Source organism: Aulostomus chinensis, chromosome 20 (genome assembly GCF_037954235.1).
Source record: "Aulostomus chinensis isolate RoL2024-O1b breed Wild chromosome 20, RoL_Achi_v1.0, whole genome shotgun sequence".
NCBI lineage: Eukaryota > Metazoa > Chordata > Actinopteri > Syngnathiformes > Aulostomidae > Aulostomus > Aulostomus chinensis.
In genome coordinates this window covers 13736177-13762274 of record NC_141339.1, presented here as the reverse complement: position 1 = coordinate 13762274, position 26098 = coordinate 13736177, and the positions used below count along the sequence as shown (strand labels likewise).

The window sequence follows — 26098 nt, the reverse complement described above, 5'->3', positions numbered from 1 at the left end:
GGCCACCCGTCGCACCTTGCTGCACTACAGGGCCACGGAGCATTCCACGACGGGTGTCTCCCCATCTTGCCTTGTGGTAGGCCAGGAGATGAACATGCCTGTGGAGAGGCTTCGCCCTCCTTAACTCCGGGCGCCTCCCCCCAGTGTTCGGGCTACAGTTGCCTGCCGTCAAGGGAGAATGAAGAAACATTTTGACCAGTCAAAAAGGGCCATGCCCCAGGCATCAAAACATCTGACTGGGTCAGAGTCCGCAGGCCTCACCGGGACAATAAAATGGCCTCTTACTGGTCTGGTCCCCTCCAGGTCATCCGCCAGCTGGGCCTGGTAACGTATCTTCTGAACGATGGCTCTCGGTGGCCCTCCAGCTGGCTTCGACGGGTACCAGCTCCACAAAACGCAGCTGGTGTTGCACCTCAGGTTCACACCTCGGCATGGCAGGAAGCCCCAGGACCTCAGACTGCCCCTTCGCTGACCCCAGGCATTCCAGGGGCCCAGGGGGCAGGCCCACAAGCTCCTGATATTTGTGAGCCGCAAGTGTCAGTCCCTGCTCTGTTTCCACCTCGACCTGCTCAGTTGTGTGCCTCCTCCCGACCTGCTCGCATGCATTCACAACGTGGTCACCTTGAGGACTTTGTTTCAACTTTTCATGTCTGAACTCCTGCAAGAGGGGGGGAAATATTATGTCCGTACATTGGGCATAACATAGTTATGTGAAATGTTACAGATGTTGTATTATAAGTTTCTGCTGTTCGGTGGTGCTGTGGTTGTTGTATTGCGCCTGGCTGGGAGCTCTGTGATAGATTGGTTGAACCTGTTGGGTGTGGTTGTCGCGTCAGAGTAAAATGTGTGTGTGAATACTACAGCGTTGTGCGGCGTGTTCTTTGGACCCTTTCTCAGATATAACACTGTTGTTCCCTGATTCGCCAGAGCAGCCAAGGACACACAAAGGGGGAACATTTTATTGGATTTTGAAAGATTCCCAAAGACGGCAGAATTTGATTACTGCCATAAAATGTGTTCGAAGCAAGCAGGAGAAAATCAAGCTCTTGGAACCAAGTGGCATATCATATCAGGTACAGAATTAAATACTACCTCAAGTCAGGATCTTATATTACATTGCCTGGTATGTTAATGTAACAAAGCTGTGTAGGGACACACCTTCCCATTGAAGACCTTGCTATTTTTAGCTTGTAGATCCCAAAGCAGAATATTAATTGTGAAACCAGATTGCATCCATTCGTACCCCCTCCTCCCCACTTTTGTTGGCTTTCAGTGGCTCTCCAGAGTATGGGACGATGGAATGTTGATCAGGTAATTGCAGTTGTCTGGATACTGCAGGTCTGGAATATTGTCTGCTCCAGTCGTTTCAACAGTCATGAAAGCACCCTGGGGACATTATAAGGGTCAGTAATGTTTTATCGATAACGTTTTGTGATATATCGTTCAATATCTGTGGATTTGAAGTGGGCCATGAAGTCTGATGATTTGAAATGGATGCTATTTTTACTCAGCTTCTCCTGTCGAAATGGCAACCAGAGCTTTAGTAGAAGCTAGCAAGCAGTATTTACATAGCAGCCATGTTCCCTGACATTATCGTCAAGGTGTGACGCTAAAATGATGATGTATTCTACTGCTGTTTTCCATTCGGCATCTTGAATCAATGTTGGCAATCTGACAATTTTTATTTCACCACTAAGTGAAGAAAAAAAACAATGGATAGGGAAAATCTGGAGGCCACATTTCAGGGCAATATATATGCTAACGTAAACTACCATTTAGCAACATTTAGCGTTAAGCTACTTCTTAGCTTGCGTAATACATGATACAATACTAAATGAGTGAGCTAACGTGAAGTATTACTCACTGGAACATATTTCTGTTTAATGTTCTCATACTAGAGGGGTTTGTGGTCGACAGAAAGGAAACAACTCTTTGACGCCTCTTTGTCTTTCCAGCCACTTTCAGTGCCCGGAACACACTTTTATGTGGGATTCAATCTGGATGTTCCACAGAAATATGTGTCATATAATGTTTATTTGCTCCGTTCCTATTTGATCATGTAACAAAACTCTCTTTCAACAATGCTGACCCAGACTTGTGCATACAAGGTCAGATTTTTTTTTTAAGAAAAAAACCAACAGATGCTGAATCAATAATTGTGTGTGTGTGTGTGTGTGCACTAGCGTGTGTGCATGTTGTGTTTTTCTTCACTTTCTTCATGTTGCTTGGCCTGATAAAGAAAAATTTAATTTTGAAAGTGAGCATAAAGGTCCGTGCTTTCACAAAAGGCTTGCCTCAAACAGTGTGTGGAGACCTGTAAAGGCCACTGGTGCCCTCCTCTCTCATACAGATTGGATTATTTTCAGGCTTTGGTTTGTTAATCAGGGCCACGCTCTTTGTAGAATCTGCATATATGAAAATGTGTCTTTTTGCATCTCTACAACAATAACTTACTTTCTTCCACTATTTATTTTTCTTCTACTGTATGTGATACACTATTACTGTTGCTGTCATGCTCTTGCTGAGGAGCAAAGAAAACAGAAAATGGTGTGTTGGCTTTTGTAAACATGACAAATCATATGTTATGGGAAAAATGTTTCTCGCCGTGTTTTTTCTCTTTTGACATCCATACATTGCTTGATGTAAGAAAAAACATCACTAGCCTTGGGTATTCTTGGTCCATCAACAGGACAGATTGTAGATCCATGTTGGATTAAAGACAACAAATTGTGTGAACACTAAGAGTCTGACAACTTTGAAAGTGTGAACTTGGCTCAGTGAAACAGATGCTAAAAACACATGCTTCTGTGGGTGACATAAGTTCTCAATTTATGCAGAAAACACTCCCCTCTGACCCCCTCCTGTACACACAGATACAGCCAATTGGAATGCCAAAAAAGGGGAAGCAACACAGTTCACAGTTGTTCTGGCTCACTCTGGTCATTCTAATCTAAGCCATGTTTAACCACATCTTAAAACCAAAACTAAACACCCAGTAAACACTGTCGGTAATTCTAAATTGGTGGGAATATTACGTATCTAACAGTCGTAAAAAAGAGATTGCACCCACATGCACCAGACTGAAACTAGCAGGACATTGTGCAGGGTATTGCTCTTTAGAAACCTGCGCTGTATTAACTGCTACACTATATCACCATCATCTGTAAGGTCTTCTTCTCCTGCCGTCACCCCTCCCCCATACCTGATCTCCTTTGTTCCAATGTGAGGCTCATCCATCCCTCCTGGGTGATATCTTCCAGGAACAGACCACACTGTCATAACTGGCCTTCTACTAGCATTACAATAAAGCTCTCAGGCTTTTCCCTCACTGTTTCTACAGCTGGATTTCTCTTTTGGCTTAATCCTGTCATGACCTTTATGGTGATGGATTTTTACGTGTCTTAAATTCTTCACTTTGGAGAAATAAACAAACAAAAACATACCAGTAAAAAAACATCAACTTACCAATCTGTTAAGTGCATTTTCAGCAAGTTTCATTCATGAATTATAAATTGCCTCACAAATAACAACAAAGCATCAAACTGGCGTGTGTGCATGTGAGGCCTGTTGTGTTGTTTTCTCATGCTGGGGGTTCTGTAGCCTTTCTAAACAAAGTAAGAATACCAAAGCCTCAAGTTTTACTGTCCATGAACATGCACACAAAACATATAAACACACAGCTGTACACGTCAAAGCCAGGGTAAAAACCCATACACATATGTAACACAGATGGGAAAGAGCCTTTTAAGAGGGTGGTGGTGAAATTATTCACTGTTGCACAGTCATAAATGTGCTCACACACATTGGCAAACTGGCACAAATGGACAGACGGATGCAAGATGGACATCAAAAAAGACACAAGGGGGCACAAGTAAAGGAGTGCTATGTTTAATTAGCTTTTTTTAAAAAAAAAGTGACTTCCTTTTGGTGTCAGATTTCTGCTGCTTGTTTCTTTTTTACTCTTTTAAAACGTCGCTAGGTTAACTAGCGGTTGACTAAACTTACACAATCAGCGGCTGATTTTCCAAAATAAGATAAAACCTGGTGCGATGGTTGGGCCAGATGTGCATTTATTCCTTTTTATTTGCACACATTACATCAGTTGCGATTGTCTCTGAAATATGATCTAAAAGTAATTAGAAAAGCTTAAATAACTCCCAGACCAAACAGGATTTTTTCTTTGGCAGGTTCACAGACTTCCAAATATTTTTTTTGTAATTTGTAAAGACATCTTTCTGATGGTCTGACAGCTCTCACATTACCTGTTGATGATGCAGCCAAAATATGTGGAGGCTTTCAACTTCTGTAATACGGTACTGCACTCGTCTGGATGGGTTTTTTTCTCCACATGGGCTTCTCCCTGTCACCTTGCCTGCTTCTGGTTCTTATGGACAGGATTCTTAGGAGAAGTTGGGGTTGTGGGCAGGTTGCAGTTTATTAAGCTTCGCATTGCATCGTTGCTTTTTGCAGGTCTTGTGGTCCTGATGGCGTCATCAGTCTGTGACCTTCAGTTCTCTCTTGACTGATTGCAGCCTTGTAAGAAGTGGCTAGGATCCAGATCAACACCTCTAAATCTGAGGCCATTGGTTCTGAGCAAGGGAAATAGTTGATTGCCACTTCAAGTAGGGTGGAACCCTATCCCAGGGAAAGGGGTACAAGGACATCAGGTCCTGTTCTTGAGTGAGCATCTGGTCAGGATGCCACCTGGGACCTCCCTATAGAGGTGTTCCAGGCACATCCAGCTGGGAGGACACTGCAGGGCAAACTGAAGACCAGGTGGAAAGATTGTATGTCAATGCTGGCCCAGAAGGCCTCTGGACCCCCCAGTCAGAGCTTGTCGATGTGCCAGAGAAAGGAGAATTTGGGATGCCCTATTTGAGCTGCTACATCCACGACAAGACTGTAGATAGTGGGTTGAGGATGGATGGACAGATGAATGGATTTATGGATCAATAGATGGATAGTGTGGTACAGCCACAGTGGTTCTTGATTGATTGTCAGTCTACAGGAGCCTTGTATTTAGTTTTTGTTTTGTAGATAAAACTTTTTCCAGTTATCCATCCATCCATCCATCCATTTTCCACTGCTAATCTTGTTAAGGGTCGTGTGTGTGTGTGTGTGTGTGGGGGGGGGGGGGGGCATAAGGCGGGGTTCACCCTGGATATGTTGCCAGTCCATTGCAGGGCCAACACATATAGACAGACAACACATATAGACAGAGTATTCAATTAACCTCATCCCCTCTTGATGTCTTTGGACTGTGGGAGGAAGCTGGAGTACCAGAGAGAACCCACGCAGGAACAGGGAGAACATGCAGACTCCACACAGAAAGATCCTGTGCTCCAGCCGGGACTCAAACCTGGAACCTTCTTGCTGTGGGGCGACAGTGCTAACAACTGTACTACCGTGCCACCCCAGTTAGCCTTCTCATAATTTAAATTTGTATGAATAACTTATCCATGTGGCCGGTCTTGACTTTGTAAATGTTACCGCACCAAATTGATCAAACTGAAGTTGTGTGTTGCTCCAAACACTTTATCTAAAACAATAAAGGCAGAGAAGGCTACGGCGGAGCCTATGATGTAATGTTCTGGGCTACAGCTTTAAGCTTGCTTTGATGATTCCCCTGGGAAGCCCATGGTCCAAGAATTATCCTCTCTGGGTCAAGAGTGACAGCCTGAGTGCTGTGCATTTAGGTGTCAGACACTACTATTATGAGATTTTGTAAAGATTATTTATGGCTTTGTCTGGCAGCCTCTTTTGTTTTGTTTTTCATTTCTTGGTTGAATTTTATTTGTCGTTTTATTATTTTAAACACTGTTTCAGAACATTTTGTCAAGACAAAAGCTGTCGATTAGCATCTTATCCTCCTCCAAATTTAACCGTACTGCTCAGGGTGTACAAGTGCTTGTTATTTCATTGTAATGTCAGATCAGTGACATTGACAATACTTGATTTCCATCAGATATGATGTTGACTTCACAGACCTGTAGGCTCATTCTTTACGGCAGATTAGCTCCTCTTTGTCTGGACGGCCAAGGCACCATCACCAGCACTACTTGACGAGCAGAGAAAACAGGAGGATGGATGCAGGGAGGGAGGGAAAGATGGAGAAAGGGAGTAATGAAGCTATCTATGTATGTGCTTTCCCTGGTGATTTTAATGGTGAGTGCAGGCCATAATTCACTCCAACACACGCACATAGGCACAAAAGAATGTGCACACACACGCGCGCGCGCACAAGCACACACACACACACACACACACACACACACACACACACACAGATGCCTACAGCAGTACATTTGACTGTCTCTTTGTGTCTTTGTGTGTATCCTACCCTCCATTTAGGCCAGTGAGAGAGAAGATATATGAATGTGTGCCTTATAGTGACCTTGACATCGCAAAGCGTGTGTGTGTGTGTGTGCACGTGTGTGTGCGCGTGTGTGTTGGGGATTCTCAGCAGATGAGGAAAGAGAGGATGAAAGATCAAGAAAATCATGAATAAAACAAGTTCTGAAAATATAAACTGGTACATTTTTTGGGGGGGAAAAAGTTATGCCTCAAAATTATTCAAGTGATTTTCAACAGAAATATCTGCAATCAAGCATATCATCATTTAGGAATTTCACCCTGTTTTGCTGGGCTTTGGGGTTTACTGTGAATAATGTATGTATGCACATCATTCGTACTCTGATGTTAAATTACTGCTGACCCACTTAATCCTTCAGATTATTGCATTTACTTTTACTGCTAACTGACTGCACATTTCTATTTTTGCACTTTGACCCATACTGCAACTCCACTTCACACTTCATGTTTTTACATGTATCTTTATGTAGATACACATTTACTGTATTGCTACTGTTTTACAAAAAGGTTTTACTTAAAAGAAAAGTGTTCTTCCCTCTTTCCTACATTTGTTTTATGTAGTCATAACAAAGCAATTACCCTTAAGACATAAGACATAGGTTTAACCACACTGGTAAAGTTTTACCTCTGCCTCAAGAATACACGAACAAAGCCAAGATTTATTTATATTATTATTCACTTTGGAATCTTTTGGTATTCAGTAGTCTGTAACCTACACTGATGTTAGCTAAAGGTAAGAACATTTACGAAACGAGTATTGTTGCAATCTCCCTTGCTGGTTAATTGTGTGAAAGATTTATTGTATAACATTTGATTTGTACAATTATTCTCAGAAAGATACAAAACAATATATAAGCCTAATTTTGGGAGACAGTGCTGCACCAGGAATTTCAGAATGAGACTAAAAATTCAAGAGTTTTATAGGTGGATGCTACCTAACAAGAAAAATAAGTAATGTGTTGCAGCTGTGCACACATGGACACACACTGGATGACCATAGTTAGTTAGTAATCAAGGATGATAAACACACATTATGTAAGATCAGAGTCGTTGTCGTTCACACACTTCTCGCACATCTCCATGATGAGGACTATTGAATGCTTCACGACTGCTCATGCAGCATCCTCAAGCGTTAAAAAGGCAGCCTGGTAATGTACAGTATAGTACATGGTGCCCTTTGACCCAGTGTGCACATGCACATGTAACGCAGTCACATGCAGTCACATGCTATAGTAGGAGGTAATGCTCTCATCCCAGAGGGGCGGTGGGGGATGGGACTGCGATGGAGGTTAGTGGGTTGATACAGGACTTAAAGCACGCAGACCACATGCCCCCACCTCTCCCTCACATAACAGATGTGGCAGGTGTGTGTGTGTGTGTGTGTTTTAGCATGAGATGATTTCTTTTTCTGCTGGTCTTATAAATACAGATGAGTGTTGGGCAGCCAGCTTTTGTGTTTCCTGCATGATTATTCTAGCTCATCTCCTGCCCAGCATCATCCTGGCTCTTTCTCTGTGTGCAGCTCTTATTTAAGGCAAGTAAGCTTGATAGCATAAGGGGGGGGGGGGGGGGATACAATGAGAAAGAAAAGATGTGTGATGAATGAGAGGAAGGTGAGAAAAAGAGAGTAGGTAGGGGTACAGAGCCGAGGGATAACTAAGGAAAGAGGTTTACACTGAGGTTTTGTTATGTAACATGATTTCATTTTGAGCAAATGAATGTAAAGAAAGACAAATAAAAATGCATTTTTATCATACATCACCAGGTCAAACAAGTTCAAAACAAATCAATGTGACAAATGAAAAGCATCCATCAGCATAATGATTTCCCTTCTTCTAACAGTTCACTCCAGAGCTGGTGGTGTGTGAGGTTATCCAGTTCAGTCCCATCAATGGTCAACCCCCATCTCTTCAGAAGGAGAGGGGAAAAAATGGATACATAATTAGGAATCCATGGCAACACTTCCCCATGAAAAGAAATTGTCACATCATGTAATTGTAAACCTTTTCTTCTATTCTTCTCATCCTTTGTCTCCATATTCCAACTTTTAAATTATGGCCTCATTTACACTTCCATCCATCCATCCCTCCCTCCATCAACCACTCACCCCTCCATCCATCCATCCATCCGTTCATCTATCCATTAAGGGTCACGGGGGGGGGGGGGGGGGGGCTGGAGCCTATCCCAGCTGACATTGGGCGAGAGTCTGGCTTCACCCTGGACTGGTCACCAGTCCATCGCAGGGCCGTCCAGGAGCAGTTAGGGGTTCAGTACCTTGCTCAAGGATACTTGACTACAACAACATGGTCACCAGGGGAAGTGAGGATTGAACCAGCGACCCTTCAGCTGCTAGACAGCCACGCTAAAGTCTGAGCCGTGCCGCCCCTCCTCATTTACACTTCTTCTTCAAAAACTCTGTGGGGTATTTGCTGCAGCGCTGCATGCAGGTGTGTGCTTCTTCCTTTATGAAAGTAAAACTCACTTAAATAAGACATAAAGAGATTTCTCGTTCATTTCAGGACATTTACATGTCAACAGAACATACTGTCACATTGAAATGATCGGAAAAAGTGAATTTTTGAAGTCAATTTTCTCTCCCTTTTTAAATTATTTGATTTATTTCTTATAATCTTATCATTATCATCGTCATTATGCTGCATATTGTACATCACACTTTTGATGAATACAACGCATGTATCAAAATGCATTACAGTACGATAGTGCCCTTATACCTGGTACTGATTTGGAATCCTGAGGTCACATAATATGGATGCCACTGAAAAAAATGAAGCATCAAAATAAAATGTAATTTTGCAGTGTAAGAAACAAAACTATGTGTTTTGTTTTGTTAAACGGCTATGAAATATAGAAGTCAGTGAAGTGAAATAAATAGCCGGTGCTAATTCTGGAATCCCTGATGAAAATAAAAAGATTAAAACTTTAAATGCAACAAAAACAAGTGTGCCTCATATTTAGTGAACAGTATTCATATCTAGCACCAACTTGGAGTGTGTATGTCACTAAACATGGAAGCTAATGAAAGAAAAATATGTAGAATTTCAGCAGAATATTAATAAAACATTAATGTTTGACTAAATCATTCATATGAAATACAGGCTACACTAAAATGCAGTAACAGGAGCTGTGGCCTAGATTTACTTCTTAAAATTTGTTAAAAATGTGAAGTCTCTAGGTCACATAACTTGGAAAATAGGACAGATTTTTGTCCTTATAATATATTCCAGTCTAGCACTGGTAGCTGCTACTAACTGAGAAGCTCTTGAAGTAAGAAAAAGCTAAAATTTTGTCACAAATGGAAAAAAAAAACATCACATCTTGGCTTCAAATATTCACATAAAATACACCAAGACCCACCAAAATGGAATAAAAGAAGTGTGTCCCATAATAATATTGTTCTTCTTCTCAATATTAGAGCTCTTAATACATACAGTAGGGATCAGTGTGTTGCTAAAATATGTAGCTATCACCGCCCCATCTCTCTTTCTCCCTCTCCTACCCAACCTTTTCTCATTTCCTCCTCTAGCTCTATTTCTGTCATTTAATTGCACCTCAGCTACACCACTTTTCACACCAATACTGCGCATCTCATCATCACCCATACTTGTCATGACCCCATATGGATGCACGTACTGGAAAAAAAAAAAAAAAATCTTCCAGGAAATGAGGAAAACGTCCCTGATGAAGACCTATTACAGTTGAAACATGTCGCCTCTTTTTAAGATTTAGGTGTGACAATAAAGGCTTTTAATTATTCCTTTCTCTGTGTTAAAGATATTTCTTTCTTTCAGACACATTAATGAGGAAAATAAACAGAATGGCCTGTAATTATGCAAGTATAAATTCCTCTGTGGATATTTTCTCTTTATTACAGCAGGCAAAATGTGTCACTGATGATGACGATGATGATTATGTTTTTTATGCGTTGGTACACGTCTGTTGTGTGAATATGTAATTACAAAAAGTCTGTGCAGTGTGAAGCAATCTGTTGTCCCACCTCAGGCTGTGAATCGGAGCTATAATCTGCCCCGATGACGCTCATCACTGTGAACTGAGGTGCTGCAGGACAATGCTCAACCACTCTGTGCCAGTGTGCCATTACAGGGATGACATCATTCCACTGCAGCACTCAGCACGACACGCGCGCACGCGCACACACAGACACACACATAGACACACAACTGGACACACACAGACACACACACACACACACACACGTATCATTTACGACTGCTCGGTTCTCAGGTTCCACACAGTCATAGATTTGTTCTCATGCGGCCAGCGGCAATTAGCATGTGTGTGTGTGAGTAGAGTGTGTGTGTGTGTGTGAGTAGAGTGTGTGTCTGTGTGTGTGTCTGTGTGTCTAGCAGGAGTTCAGATAAGGTTTATAGACCAGGTGAGAGGCGAGCGAGCTGTGGAAATCTATCTATGGGGTAGTATCAGTGCAGGGGGGATGAAAAGCCCTCAGAAGGCTATATCTCAACACATCATCACATCTCCATCTTGTTTACACATTGAACCAGATCACATATTGATGAGTCACATCTCATTACCGCGTGTTCGTGTCCACAAAAAGAGGGAGAGATTAAAATGTTAAATTGCGAAGCAAATTCAAACCAAGGGTGCCAAACCAACTATATATGTATAAAGAGACATACATAGTTAATGACAGTTTCACACACAAAAAAGGAAACATTATAAGACATTAAAATGAACAAGTAGCTCTTGCTGCATCACATTTTGAAAGGAAATTGCATTTGATGTCACAGTTGGTTTATAAATCCAATTTCATGGAGACAGGAGCAGATCAGCTGTTTCCACTGTTTTCTATGTAAATCCGCACAGAAGCACTAGTGATGAGCACACGGTGTCACTTGAAAAATCTCAGCTACTGTACCTCCACTCCTTTCTCTTGTCATTTTAGTTGGTGACAGCAGCTGAAACAAGATGTGAGTCAACGTTAAAAACAAGTCGGGTCAAGCCTAGCTCAGCTGGATTCAGACACACGCGAGTTGGTCTATGCGTGGATGAATAATGTACATCCGTGTCTCGTGTGTCTAAGACAACAGAAGTGCCTGCATGAACTTCGATCAGTGATCGCTTTGAGTATGCCGATCAACAGGAATGTCCTGGGTTGTTCTATTTAGGTTTTTCACATCCGACTCCCATCAAATACACACGATTAAGTATTAAGAGACTAAATTAATACATGCATGCCCGGTGGTGGAATGTAACAAAGTATTCTTAATTAATCAAGCACTAAATTTGTGTACAATGTTGAACTATTTTGACTTTACTCGAGTATTTATATTGTGGAACTTTTAATCTTTTACATTTCACATGAAACTTTATACTTCTTATTCTACTACATTTATCAGAACCCTGCCTGACAACTTCAAAAGGACAAAATGAGAGCAGCACAGCAACTTTGACATGACAAGTAGAGGTCAAAAGTTGATGGATTAAACGATACGAAAAAGTGGAAAACCTACATATTATGAACAGTATATATTTGTCTTACTATTGATACTTTAGGAAACTCTATATCAAATGTTTGAGGACAATTTTGAATGGGAACTTTAAATATTGTACTATTATTATATATAGCTAAACAATACGAAATAGAACTGAAGTGAGACGTATAAATCCTTTTAGATTATTACTGTTTATTGAGGTTCAGACTACAAATAAAACACTCATTCATATTTTAAGCTCTCTTTCCTCGCTTTAAAAGGGCACGAAAAGCTTTGACTGCGATCATTTGTTTGGATTACCGACTACAATAATAGAGGCAGTTTTCTATGAACAATAAATACACACCAGGATGCACGTGCAGGGATTCACATGGATCTCATAGGATGTAATTAAAAAGTACACGCCACTCCCTCCTGGGTAGAATTACATCCTGATCAACCATATTGTTTTTAAACAGCACTACCTGTGACTCGTGACCCAAAGTTAATACCTCATGTGGCAACAAACACACTTTTAGATTTAAGTACACACGCACGCGCGCGCACGCACACGCACACGCACACACACACACACACACACACACCCCGAAACTGTTGCTGAGATAAATCTAAGCAAGCTAAATGAATAGTTTGAGGACAAGACATAGGTGTTCGTTTCAGGAGAAGAGAGAGAGATAATCACACATTCTAAAACACACACTTCACGCTTAGTCATTTAATCACAAAAGGAATAGTGTTCACCTGACTCATCCGTGTCTTGGTGTGTTCAGTGACTTCTGTACAGGTTAGACCCTTCTTGTACTGAAACAAAGATGACATTTACAAAACAAGAGCCCTCTGACAAGAAAGTAAACATAAAAAATGCGTGTGGAGGTGGAGTCATTGAGCAAACAGAGACAGTCAGTTAGTTACTCCATGACATGAAACCAGCCAGACAACAAGAAACAGATTTATTTTACTGCATGTAAAATTACACCATCACGTGAATCTATGAAGCCACAAAAAAAACAAAACAGAATTGACACGTAGCCATAAGGGTGATGCATAATTTCATTTAATTTAACACACTCTTAATATCTGTGTCCTAAAATAATAAGGGAGTCAACAGAAGTTGAGAAGCCTCTCGGTAACCTTGTTGTGGCGGGTGGCTGCAGCCAGACCAGACATCAGGTGACCAGCTGACTGGGGACCGCTATTGAAATGTTGGTTTGTTTGTGGTGAGTCACTTCGCTCCGTCATAAAGAATGATTGTTTCGGAGGTTACAGTCAACTCTGAGAATGGGTTGAAGGTCTCATCCTTATAAAAGGGTGTTGTTGGATGGTAAGCAATCAGAAAATACTTTGTTTGAGGTTCTTTTGTACTGTTGAATATAAATGGAAAAGCCACAACGGTGCACCTGAAGTATCGAGTATGACAGGAGGGCTCACAAACCCTTCAGACTAGTTTCTTTGACTCTGTCATTGTTCGTTGATGCTGAAAGGGGGTGGTGATCTAGATGCTCTGGTTCATTTAAAGTGCATTACTTTGACCTTTAATATCATGAAGTAAAGATTGATGAAAAAAACTTTGTGCCTGTTAGAGTACCAGTGGTTTTCCCTAATATGTTTTTAGGTTTAAGGTTTTCTGTTGATCCACATGAAAGGGGAATTTTGACAGATTCTGACCTGTTTTGTATAATTATGGGATGAACCTCCCTTTATGTAAGATGATCATTTTAGAGCAGCAAAATACTTCTTTGAATGACATTAAAAGATGTAATGTAATGTAATGTGATAAGCCCTGAAACTGTTGGGAGTACTACTACTAATAAAGCAATTCAATTATCATTTCTAAAAACATTTTAAACAAGAAAGCCCAGAAACTCTACTGACCCAACAACATTGTTCCAGATTGTTAGGTAACATTGCTTGAATATCAGCTTTACTGTTGTGCCGATTTGCCGCGGTCGAAATGAAAACAAAATCAGATTTTTTTGCCATAATTGAATTGACATCATTTAAGTTTAATAAGGCAGTGTTTGTTGACTACCGAGGAAAAGTTCTTACTGTCTTTCAGTGAAGTTCTTATCCTGCAAATATACAGCACCAACACAACTGTGACGTTTAAAGTTTAACGGTTTATACAAGCGGCAGTCACTGCGTTTGTCTCTGAAAGCCCGAAACAAAGAGAGATGGTATGTATTCCTATCCATCCAAATGAAGCAATTAAACTGTGTATTATTACTATACTCAAAAGCCCAGATCGTTAGATTTTCTTTAGGAAGATGAAAACCATTGGTTCTGTTGCTAATGTTGCAGTGTGAGTAGTGTGAGTATCAACAGTTTCCGAGGGACATTTCTTGCTGACACCTACAGTATCTCATTAGCTAACCCATAGGATGCAGACTCTTAAACTTAAGAGTTAAATTGGAATAACCTTTTTACGATAACTAGCTTGACCTTTGTCAGCAGGGGGGGAAGTGGCCTGTTAGCTACCCTGAATGAATGGAGAGGAAGGCAAGAAAGAATAGGAATAAACAGAATTTAAGTGGCCCATCCAGGGGTCTGGGTTAATACTTGGCTCTGAAGCCTGGAGGTAGATTTCAGACATGGAACTTAAGATATTCCAAAGAAACATGAAACGTCTCCCCTGACTGCCCCTCCTCCCCACCCTCTCCTCTCCTGTCATGTGTCATAACAGGCAGGAACAGAACCAAGCCTAGTGTCAGTTATCAGAGGGGTTTCTGTACGTCTGCTCTCATTTAATACGGCCTAACACAAACAAATATTGTGCAAGAAGATTTCCAGGAACTTACCAAGAACATGGAGTTGTTCTGCTGTTTGGATCCCTCCCGACTGACATGAGAGAGAGATTTATCATCCGCAGGGAGCGCGAGGTTAAATGTTTTCATGCTTTAGTGGTCTGACGCACACATACCGTTTTGGAAAACAGTTGTGAATTAACAGCACATGTAAGGTGGGAGCTGTAACATTTGGCTTGCAGTATTGAAAATTCCTCTCATGGTAATATGAGCTGAAAACAGCAGGAGTAAGGAGTGAGGAAGAGGACACAAAAAGGGTGTGGAGCCTCACCAAGCTTTATTTACATGCGCACCATTTCTTATACAAACTAGATTACAATTCAAAATGGAATACACAGGAAAAATACCCACTAAACATCAAGTCGAGAAGAAACAAGATTAATAAAGGGCAAAGTTCAGAGGTTGAATGGAAGGGCTCAAGAGAAGATAATGAAAGGAAACGTCCAAGAGGTGATTAAGGTCTCTAGTGGTATATCTCTCATGTTTGTTTGTTTTTTGCTTTTCATAGCTGCAAGTATGTGTGTGTGTGTGTGTGTGTGTGTGTGTGTGTGTGTGAGTGTGTGGGCGTGAGTGTGTGTGTGTGTGTGTGTGTGTATGTGTGTTGGGCTCAGGAAGAAGTAATCTGTGCCTGAATAGAGTGGCACAGGAATGAATCAAAAACTTGTAAATAAACTAACGTTGTTGAACTTCCAGTTCCCTCGACTCCAAGTCCAAGGTTGTTTTTTTTGTGTTTTAATTTTTTATTTTTTTTTTGGTGCATGTGTTAAATGCATGTGGTTCACACAAACTACGATGTTTTAATGTCTTAGTTTATGGCATAGGATTTGTCAGTCAATACCACTTTTTGAAGTGTTATGTGTCTTATAAAAGGCAGTTGCTAACATGTGGCTGAACAGCACACTGGTGGTGACATTGAAGTCATGGTGGTGTAGTAACGTTAGCTTGTTACCTCCATCGATAGCATTTAGATGTGATCATTTCTGAAGATCAGCTTGTCAAGTTTCTTGAATGTGTTTGCCACAGAATTTATTAATCAAAAAAAAAAAAAAAATCCAACGTAAAAATCTCATTGGCTTTTGGTCGAGGGAATCCACGGTGATCACGGTTGCGTGTTGGCTTATAAAAAAATAACTTATCCCTGTGGCCCTTGCAGTGAGTGGTTGTGTGGAAGGCATTCTCCACTATGACTAAGTGTAAATTTTCTTCCTGAATAGCCACTACGTTTTACACTAAAAGTGCAAAATTTAGGAACACCTTCCTGTAACTACGATCCCTTTTGCAGTTTTTAAAAAGGGGGGTGGAGTGTTCCCTGGGTTGTCAGTCTTCCTCATAGAAGTGTTTCTGATATTTACAACAGTCAGTGTAGATTCAATGAAATGCTTAGCTGTTCGGGTCAGGATAGTTGTCAGATACGCTTCAAGCAAAGTTGTGACCGTCCGTTCACTGAGAGCACCGGGACGTAAACCTACTCCACTTGGAAATAAATCAAGTGTGGAGCTGCGCACGACCATCAGGAAGAAGCCTTTCTATCTTCCTGTGTCGATGTACACACACTTGTAATGGTTATATTCCCCTTAATGTGGGAGGATGGTGCAAGTGCTGCTTTGTAAGCCCTGATTTTACTTGATTAAAAAAAGATGTTTGAGTACTCAAGACACAGTGTAACAAAGGCAGAGGGTAATCATCCCACCCTGGTCTTGAACCTGGGTCTAAAGGATACCAAACATGCTCACTGACAGGAACACCAAAGAACCAGGCATGTTGGCATGGCAACCAGAGTGCATATAGGTGGTGATGGCCATCTATCACACTGCCCCTGCCTTCAGGAAGCGTGCCCGTACACCTCCTACATCCAAGCCCTGGGTGCCCCACACACTATTATTTCACCCATCTCTGGGATCCCTCACATGAGGGTCAACCTAACCTGGGGTTTCTTCATACAACTCACACACTGGGCACACCTCAGATGACCTCATGGTAAGTCATCCCACTTCTGACACCTTATGTGTCAAAGGGCTGTCATCCCACCCTGGCCTTGAACCCAGGTCCACACATGCTCACCGACTGCAGCACCAAAGAGCCAGATTTGTTGGCATGGTAACCTCTCTGTATTACAATTTCTGCTGAAGGACGGCACCATTGGAAGGGTGAAAGGGTTACAGCTTGGTCATGCACTAAACCTCAGATAGCACTGTAGATAATTGTAGCATTACCATGCACACTCTCTCCTCTGACTTGGCCTCAAAGTGATCTCATATATATATATATATATATATATATATATATATATATATATATATATATATATATATATATATATATATATATATATATATATATATATATGAGATCACTTTGAGATATGACATCACGCACACACACACGCACGCACGCACATCTGTACACTATTATACACAGCAGGGGCAAACCCTTCATGTTGCTACCCCAGACAGGGGGTGGGGGGTACCAGGGACTCCAGATGCTACGACAAATGGTGCGATCCACCAATTTATAATCTGAACAATAAATGAATAAATGTGCTGGTAACTGTGTTCCCTCCTACCTGACGTTGTTCATTATTTCTTCAACTTTACCTTCCGAGGTATCACAAAGGGTCAAGTACTACATGAGTGTGTGTGTGTATATATATATATATATATATATATATATACACACACATATATATATATATATATGACATACAGCGAGTATATATATGCATTTTACACGACTCATAATGCATAAATACATACGAGCATACATGTGCTGTATACAACATGAGGGATAGTGACGGATTATACATCCTTGTGAGATTGATTTCAACAGAAACAAACATGTTAACACGTACTCAGGAGAGGAAATCACCTGCAGGAGCACCAGGTGTGTGCATGAGGGATGAGTCACTGGTTCAACACGGAAAGTAATGACAGCAAAACAAAACAAAACAAAAAAAGCCCAACAGACTGCGCGAAGTCTTAAGTCATCTTCCCTCCTCTTTATCCTGGCGGCCAAAAGTTCACAGGTTACAAGTTCGCAAACACAAAGCATTTCTGTTTTTAAATCAGGAAATGTTTTTTAGTGTGTTTTATTTTAAATACCATTAGAATGTGACTAATAAAACGGGAAGCCTCCCTTTTCCCCCCTGAGTGATTTTTATAAATGCATAACAAGCCCCACAAGCTCCTTACGAGAACACAGCAGAGCTTAACACAGATCCCTGGTATTCATTATTATCTATCTACGTGTGTGTGTATGTGTGCATATGCGTGCTGTAATTTGGCTGCCAGCATATCCTACTGTTTGTTTCAAGTAATTTTGGCAATATACAGAGATAGCTTATTGTTTTTTTTATTGAGAAATAAAATGGCTTCTAGAGGAATGAGCCTAGAACCCTGCTCTGCCCTGTCGTCTCTGCAGGGTCGCCGTGCTACAAGTGGCTGCAGCTTTGGGCTTTTTGCAGGTCAAAGGGTAAAATAAAAAAAACCTAAAAAAAAAAAAAATTAAAACAAAGAATGTACGCCTTGCTCTTGGGACAACACTGTTTACATAGCACCTGTCATGGTGTGGAAATGTTCACAACCTTTAGAACACAGGTATTCATTTTTCGCTACATCATACGCTTTTATAAACAACCTCACCAAAAGCTAAAAAGAACACAACACCTTCTTGAACGTTCCATTTGTCCTGCACTGTACAAATAAGCACAACAAAAGATTTTCTTCCTTTAGTCTTTTTCATTTTTTTTTCAGTTAGACATACACAAAAGGTAAAAGTAATTTTGTAGTATTTTAGCTAATTGTAATATAACCCTCAATATGCTGCAGTTCATTTAAATTCAAGCAATTTTATAAGAACGTAACTGTAAGTGCATGGCATTCTGAAATCTTACAAACTGGGGCAAAGATGTCTGTTAAGTGTGTGTTTGTGTGTGCGTGCGTGTGTGTGTGTGTGTGTGTGTGTGTGTGCAAGATCTTTTCATGTTATAAATGCCAATTTCTTTTTATACAGACCTGTATGATGCAGAAACAGGATATAACAGAAACACTGAACATTTAAAATCACTAAAAGACAACGAGAGGGTTTTCCGACATCTTAGGAAACCACTGGATCAGATTTACATGTACATCACTCCTTTTACACTTCAACAAGAACAACTGCACCGCGATTCTCGATATTAAGTCTTTGTGTTCCTCCGTCTGATAAGCAGTGTCTCTTTGATATCAACTGAGTGTCAAAGGAGCATTGCATATTTGGGACTTTGTTGTGATTGCTTGACGATGTGGTTTCAGAGGAGGCTTTGAGGAGATCGTTCACGGTCCACCAGTGTGGGAGCAAAGGTAAAGCTCTTGAGAAACTCTTTGTCTGTAAACACAGGGTTCGTATTTGTGCTGATGGCAGGTTTGGCAAAAAAGGATGTTGTGTGTCTGATTTTTACTCTTGCACAGTTCAGACCTGAGAAAAACAAAGAACAGATTATTACAACGCATATTGACAGGAAGGGCACATTAATAACAGTAAGTTAATGCCTAGTTCACTGTTAGTTAACCGTTAACTAATGTCTCAAGTAATCATTTATCAATAACGTTCCTGTTAACTTTACATGTCACAGCATAGATGGATGGAAACACTGGGGGAGGTTGGGGTGAAGACAGGGGGTTAGGGATGTACGATAATATCAGCAGATATCGGTCTGATGGCTGTTTATTTCTGCCCAGTTTTTTCGCCTCATTCGTCCTCATCATTTGTCATTTAGCACGTGGGAGCAATGCTGAAAATACACATTTTATGGGCTTTTCCAAATGCCTTTTAACATTCCTAATATTTACATTTGTTTTTCAGCATGGAAACACCATATAAACTTCTTCTGTATGGATAATATTGACAGCTGTAAATGTCAGCTGTCTGCTAAAAAATCCAGTATCGTGCATTCTCAGTTAGGGTTAGTGTTACTTAAGCGATAGCTGCTCCCCACTTTAAAATAAAGGTAACAAAGAGCATTAAAAAATGGTAAATTATGCTTAAGCAATAGTTATTAAAGCTGTCTTGTATATAACTAAGCATTAAGCCTGACAATAACTAAAATTTGTGACACTGAGGTGTTATTAGTTGTAATATTATAATTTACATCTGATTTCTGCATATTTTGAAATGTTGACATTGTTATCACATTCATATGTTTTTGTATTACAGTTTAATAAAGGATCTGTCATGCATGCATGCATCTATATGTATATTTTTATAATGGTGGCTGTGAGTGGAGTTGATACAGTTGTTGTAATTGGTGTCGTACCCTTATGTTTAAGTTGATTTCTTTGATTGTTGTGATTATGTATGATTGTTGTGTTCACTAAGAAAGCATTTCATTTCTAAAAACCCTGATGTTTTTTCTAATGTGTGATAATTGATACCCTTGATATACCTGCTCTGCTCCTTCCCGGCCGCAGCCCCTCAGCCAGGTACCCAGCTCGGAGAAGCCTGCTTGGTGCTTGTGAAGTTACCAACTCCGTTCATGTTAACCAGAGAGTCAAAGTTAATGTCCAGGCCGTCTGCGTCCATTAGCTCATTCCTAATGATGGAGTCCATGTCACACTCTAGACTGCCGTTAAACATGTCCAGGTCCAGATCGGTGGGGAACCGATCCTGGCAGATCCCCCCACCGCTGCTAACGGCTCCATTCAGGAAGATTGAGGTGTCAATCTGCATGGAAGAGGAGCCGTTTCCTCCCAAGGGGGACAGGAGTTGCTGCTTAACGTTAGCCAGAGCATTAACCTCATTAGCTAAATTCAGGCCTCTGTTCAAGGACCTCAGGGCGCTGTGATTGTGGTTGTTACTTTGAAGCATCTCCCCTTGACTACCCTGAAGTCCTCCAGTTGTTCCAAAGGTCATTACAGGATCGTTACGGAGCATGAGGCCACGGCGGGAGTTCTGGAAAATGACAGCAGCTGCGCTGGCCTGCGACATTAATGGGTCAGACTGGGTCATCATGACATCGCTGTGGCTGTGACTGTCAGAGTTGAGCAGGTCTTGTAAAGTCTGGCTACCAAAGCGGGACATGCTGATGCTGGAGAAGGAGGTCTGCTTATTCTCCTGGATGGTCTGCATAGGGGACGGACGCAGAGTGGAACCCGTAGTGTGGGGGCCGAAGATGGAGTTGCTGTAGCTGTTTCCTCCACCAGTAGAAGAAGAGTTGGAGGAGGGCGTGGAGGTGGAGGAAGGTGATACTAACCCATTGGGTTTGGACACAAAACTGAACCCTGAGGAACCATTTGCTGGGGTTTGTCCTGAAGTTGTTGCCACCAGGTTGATGTTATCCAGCACATCCATCAGGTCATCTGTGAGTCCATCATTCAGGTTCATGGTGCCGGCCAAGTCTGCCAAACGTGGCAGCTCAGTTGGCACGGCCTTCCCATTAGCTGCATTTGTAGCGTTGCCAGGAGACAACGCTCTGCCTGGACTTGAGTAGAGCATAGGTGAGAGTGGGGGCTCATCATCAGGCACCTCGTCTAGTTCTGGGTTGGCCAGGATGGGTGAGAGGCGGCCGCTAAGTGTACTGGCGTTGGAATTGGTGCGGGAACGGAAGTCTGTCCAGGCGTCTAGCTCCTCGCTGCTGCGTGATGTTGGACTTCCAGGCCACTTGGAAAGACCTGAAGGACTGTCACCATTGCCCTCGCCAGCTGCAGCTGCTGCAGCTTGCAGGGCAGCCTTCTTCTTGGCAGCACGACCACGGGCAGACTTAGTATACTTGTTGCTGTTGTCCATGGAGACTGCACGGCGGCGAGGAGCTTTACCACCCTTCCCCCCTTCTGGGTTGATCATCCACCAGGAACTCTTCCCTGTTCCCTCATTCTGGACACGGATAAAGCGACTGTGGAGGGAAAGATTGTGCCGGATAGAATTCTGCAACACAAAGGGGAGGGAGAGATAGAGAGAGACTGTGTTTAGCAATGTGTGCAAAAATCCTTTAGAAACAATAATTACACAATGACTGTCATTAATATTGATGTTTTGTGGTCTTCTTTCATTTTGCCAATACGACAGTCAATGAATACCTCTCATTAAGTCCAACAAAACTGAACCATAAACCACCCGATGTAAACAGTTGCTTTTGGCGATTAGACACAACAACAAAGCAAAAAAACCCAGTGTTTCAATTATTCATCTACTATAGATAGACAGGAACACAAATGTGCAGCAGTTAGAGCTGATGTCTGCATTGTCTCCGCTGTGGCTTTTGTGTTGAGAGTATAAAAGAGAAAAAGGGGGAGACAGCAAGCAATAATCAAGCCTCTCCTCGATTATGAATGACACATACAAAGAGGCCCTGTGTTGCATAAGGACCATACACTGTGTCAGATCATGTACGCTAGAGCATGCCTCTGTGTGTGTGTGTGTGTGTGTGTGTGTGTGTGCACGCACGAGTGAGTGTGTGTAGAAGTCTTGGCTGGCGTGTATTGATCAATGCTGAGCTCCTTTTCCTTGTTGAGGCCCAAGAGGCTCATTGTGGGGGGAACTAGCGCACATGACAGCCTCTGCTAATGATCAAGAGTTTTATTCACAACACAGAGATGTACTGTATGTTCAGGCCAAAAGCACAATACAACCCTCCCTGTTGAATCGCTTGTTGCCTCACTGCTGGCTTTGTTACCAGTAATACTTGGAGAAAAAAATATATAAATGCTTTCATATTTTCAACCCTTTGCATAACAACTGCGCTCACATTTTTAGTCTCAAACTGATAACTCAACAGATATCTGCATATGAACACAAGCAAATTGGGCTTTTTGATCTAGAATACACTATTTCCTTTTTACACAGGGCCAAACCTTCTCTAGTACATTTGATCTACTTTTCATTACAGCTCTGGGTTTATTGTTTGTCACTTGGGCTTTATAATCCCAGTTTTCACATAAAAACCTGTTTACATGAAAGATGTCACTTGAATTCAGTCGCTGCTCGTTTTCACAAATCCATTAGTTCAGGTTAATTACCGGATTGTGTGATTCTGGATTTATGGTTGTATATAAGCTCAAAAATTCCAACTCCCCAATTACACCCATTCTTAAGTCCATCTGGATAACTCCCCTTTGCACAATTGCGCACAGATTTTCAGCCATCTGGGTACTTAGGAAGATATGATTTCATGGTTCTTAAATGACATAATAATGACGATACACACATGCTGAGAAACACACACACACACACACACGCGCGCGCGCGCGCACGCACGCATGCATCCTCACTTCTTAAATGTCAGATGAGACAATAATCACGTGATTTTTGACATGCCAGATGTTTAAAATGACAAAGAAGTGGTATGACAGGAGAGAAATGATGAGTAGCATATAGTTTCTTTTTTGGTATGTTACTCTTTCTTTCAGTTCCTCTTCTTGTGCCCCTCGTGAATATCATTATTTTGCCTCCTTCTCCCCCTCCTTCTTCCTCGGTCTCTGTTTTTTTTTCACAAACACATAACTCTTACGGGCCCTGAGGGATTCTAGAGCTATGCTATATCCTCTCATATAAACAAGCCGACTGCCATCCACATCATGCACACATTTTTTCCTTTGCTGTTTTCCTCCTATGTATATTTTTATTCCTGAAAACAGAGCAGATTCCTGGGATTCTAACCCGGCAAAGGCCAAAAATGTTTGAGTTTTTGCGGGAATGGCAATATTGTTTTCCATAAAGCCGTTGTCATTTTTCCTGGGCAACAGTTTATTGACAGTTTGGTCTGGATTGTTATTCTAGTCAAAGGCGGTTCAATCAAGGAGACAGAACGGCTTAAATTACATTTCTGAATGCGATGTGGGCAGGGTCTGAAAACTTTTATCTCTGGGGCCACATTGAACCTATGATCTGACATGAATTTGTGTATAAGAGCGTTTTGTGTGTGTGTGTGTGTGTGTGTGTGTGTGTGTGTGTGTGCGTGCGTGTGCGTGCATGTGTTTGTTTACCCAGTTTTGGAACTGCAAATGCAAGAGTAGTTTCTGCAAAATTGGGAGGGTTTTTTGTGACCACATAAACAGTTGCATTTAATCATGAATGGTGTGTCTGTGAATAACTGTTTCCTAAGTGTATGAATGTGTCCGTGCGTGTGTGTGTGCGTGTGTGTGTGTGTGTGTGTCCTGTGCAATGAGGTAAGATGAGAAGTGATACCAGGGAGACCAGTGTTTGTCCTCTGCCAGAATCTCCTGAGGCATGACGTAATGCTGCTTTAAGACAGAACATTTTTTAAAAACATGCAAATGTGCACGCACACACACACACACGCATGCACACACGTGCACACACACACACACACACATGCACACACGTGCACACACACACACACACACACACTCACAATGAAGTAAATAATGGCAGAAGAGAAGTTAATTTAGGATGAATGAAAGCAGAATGAATGGAATGTGAGTTTCTTCTTCTGTTTCTGCTTCTGCTACTAACATCTGCCTGCCAACACCTGACAGTTCATTAATCCCTCTTCTTCGTCTTCACGTCACATCACCTTGTTTCATCCATTCCCTGCTACATCTCATATCCTTCAAATATCTGATTTCTATCTCTTGTGATGGCAATAAAAGGAGCACAGACAGTGATTAAGAAAAAGACAAATTGGTGTGAAAGTCTGTGATTGTGAGAAAGAGACCGAGAGGATTATAATTGCAAGATGTCCTGTGTGTCAGTATAACACCGCAAATGAAATGTCACTGCAGCGAAGTCTCATTCAAAGAAAGGCATGGCAGACACCTCCTGTGGTGAGCGGCAAATGAGTTGACCACTTAGCCATTTTAATAACTTCTCCACTCCAGATTTTAGAAAGTCTGGTCTGTAGCCCACGACTAGATCTATTTATTGATGATATCATTTATTCATGCTCAGAGTTTGAACGAAGAGAAACCTCAGACAATCTCATGAGGAACACATTCACACGATGCACAAAAGAGGGATTCCCCACTTTTGTGCATTTAAATCTGAAGTACTGCAGCTAAGACTTAAAATCCATCACTAACCTGCCACCTCCCTTACATCTCTATCGCCCTTTAACATCTGAAATGGATCTATTAGCTCAAATCAATAGCTTTGCAGCTGTTCTTGGAATCTACTGCTCTGTCATTTATTATGTTTTATGTCAGAAATTGGCTGCTGTGAAGCCTCTGAGGCAGCATTGTGAGTGTGATTGAATAAACATGGCTATGTTATGTCATGTTATTACTCTATGTGTGCACTGCATGGGTCTGTGTGTGTGTGTGTGTGTGTATGTATGTGTGTATATATATATATATATATATATATATATATATATATATATATATATATAATATTATATTATATATATATATGGCACATTGCAGTGTGAGTGGGATATGCTTACTACTGTAGCTCCTCTGGGGTATTCCCAAAGCCCATTAATAAAAACAGCTCACTGAGACAGCAGCTCTGATTCATAACTCCTACTATGCAGCCACCAGAGCTAAATAACACACAGACATGTGCACAGACACACACACAGACATGTGCACAGACACACACACACACACACACACACAGATACACACACACACACACACACACACACATATACATTAGCACATCATGCCGTAACAACCTGCCAAGGGGATAATGACAATGTTGAGACTGCCCAACTATTTTTATGATTTTTTTTAGGGATTTATCAACCTTTAGTTTCATTAAGTTTTCTGTTATACTCACTCGGGTTCAATACAGACGAAGACGTTGTAACATAAACAGAAAATAGGTTCCCTTGTCATCAGGGTTTAAGTTTTCTGTTATACTCATTCGGGTTCAATACAGACTGAAGACGTAACATAAACAGAAAATAGGTTCCCTTGTCATCAGGGTTGGGCAGTCAGTAGTAAAAAAAACAAACAAACAAACAGGAAAAACATTCCACATACTGCTTAAACCAGCATATATATATATATATATATATATATATATATATATATATATATATATATATATACACAAAACAAAACAAAAAATACATATATATATATATATATATATATATATATATATATATACACACATATACATATATATATGTATTTGTTGTTTTGTTTTGTTTTTTTAAATTGACAGATTAGTGAACAGCCACCCATTTCAATCACTATTCAGCTGCGGTTCTGTTCAGCTGATGTCTGGATGTCCAGAGCAATGCCAAGTCAAATGTTTCTGTTAAGTTTTTCATTGATAGCAGAATTTCTCCTGATAGCAGGTAGATTTGGGCCAAATCTGGGCCCCTGTTGGAACACGCCACTGGAAAGTTACAAAAGGATTTCCCTGTCTAACTTGCAACAGTATCTTTATTTACAATGGCTCTGGTGCTACCCTTACGGGCACACGATCAGGCACTGGGCATTGGCTAAATGTGGCTGTAACGAGTTAGGCTCAACTTTGGTCAAGTGCTGG

At 41.3% G+C, this 26098-nt stretch overlaps 1 protein-coding gene across 2 annotated transcripts in view; it reads right to left on the bottom strand.

Moving 5' to 3' along the window:
- Window positions 1-15182: 15182 nt before the first annotated feature.
- The window catches only part of foxo3b (forkhead box O3b), a 42983-nt gene continuing 32067 nt past the window's right edge, over window positions 15183-26098 (bottom strand). For both annotated transcript variants that reach the window (XM_086189035.1, XM_086189036.1), the window contains exons 3-4: window positions 20085-21562; window positions 15183-19117 (exon numbers count right to left, since the gene is read on the bottom strand). In XM_086189035.1, the coding sequence (XP_086045161.1) occupies window positions 20114-21562 (1449 nt within the window). In that variant the 3' untranslated portion in view covers window positions 15183-19117; window positions 20085-20113. The remainder of the gene's footprint in view (window positions 19118-20084; window positions 21563-26098) is intronic.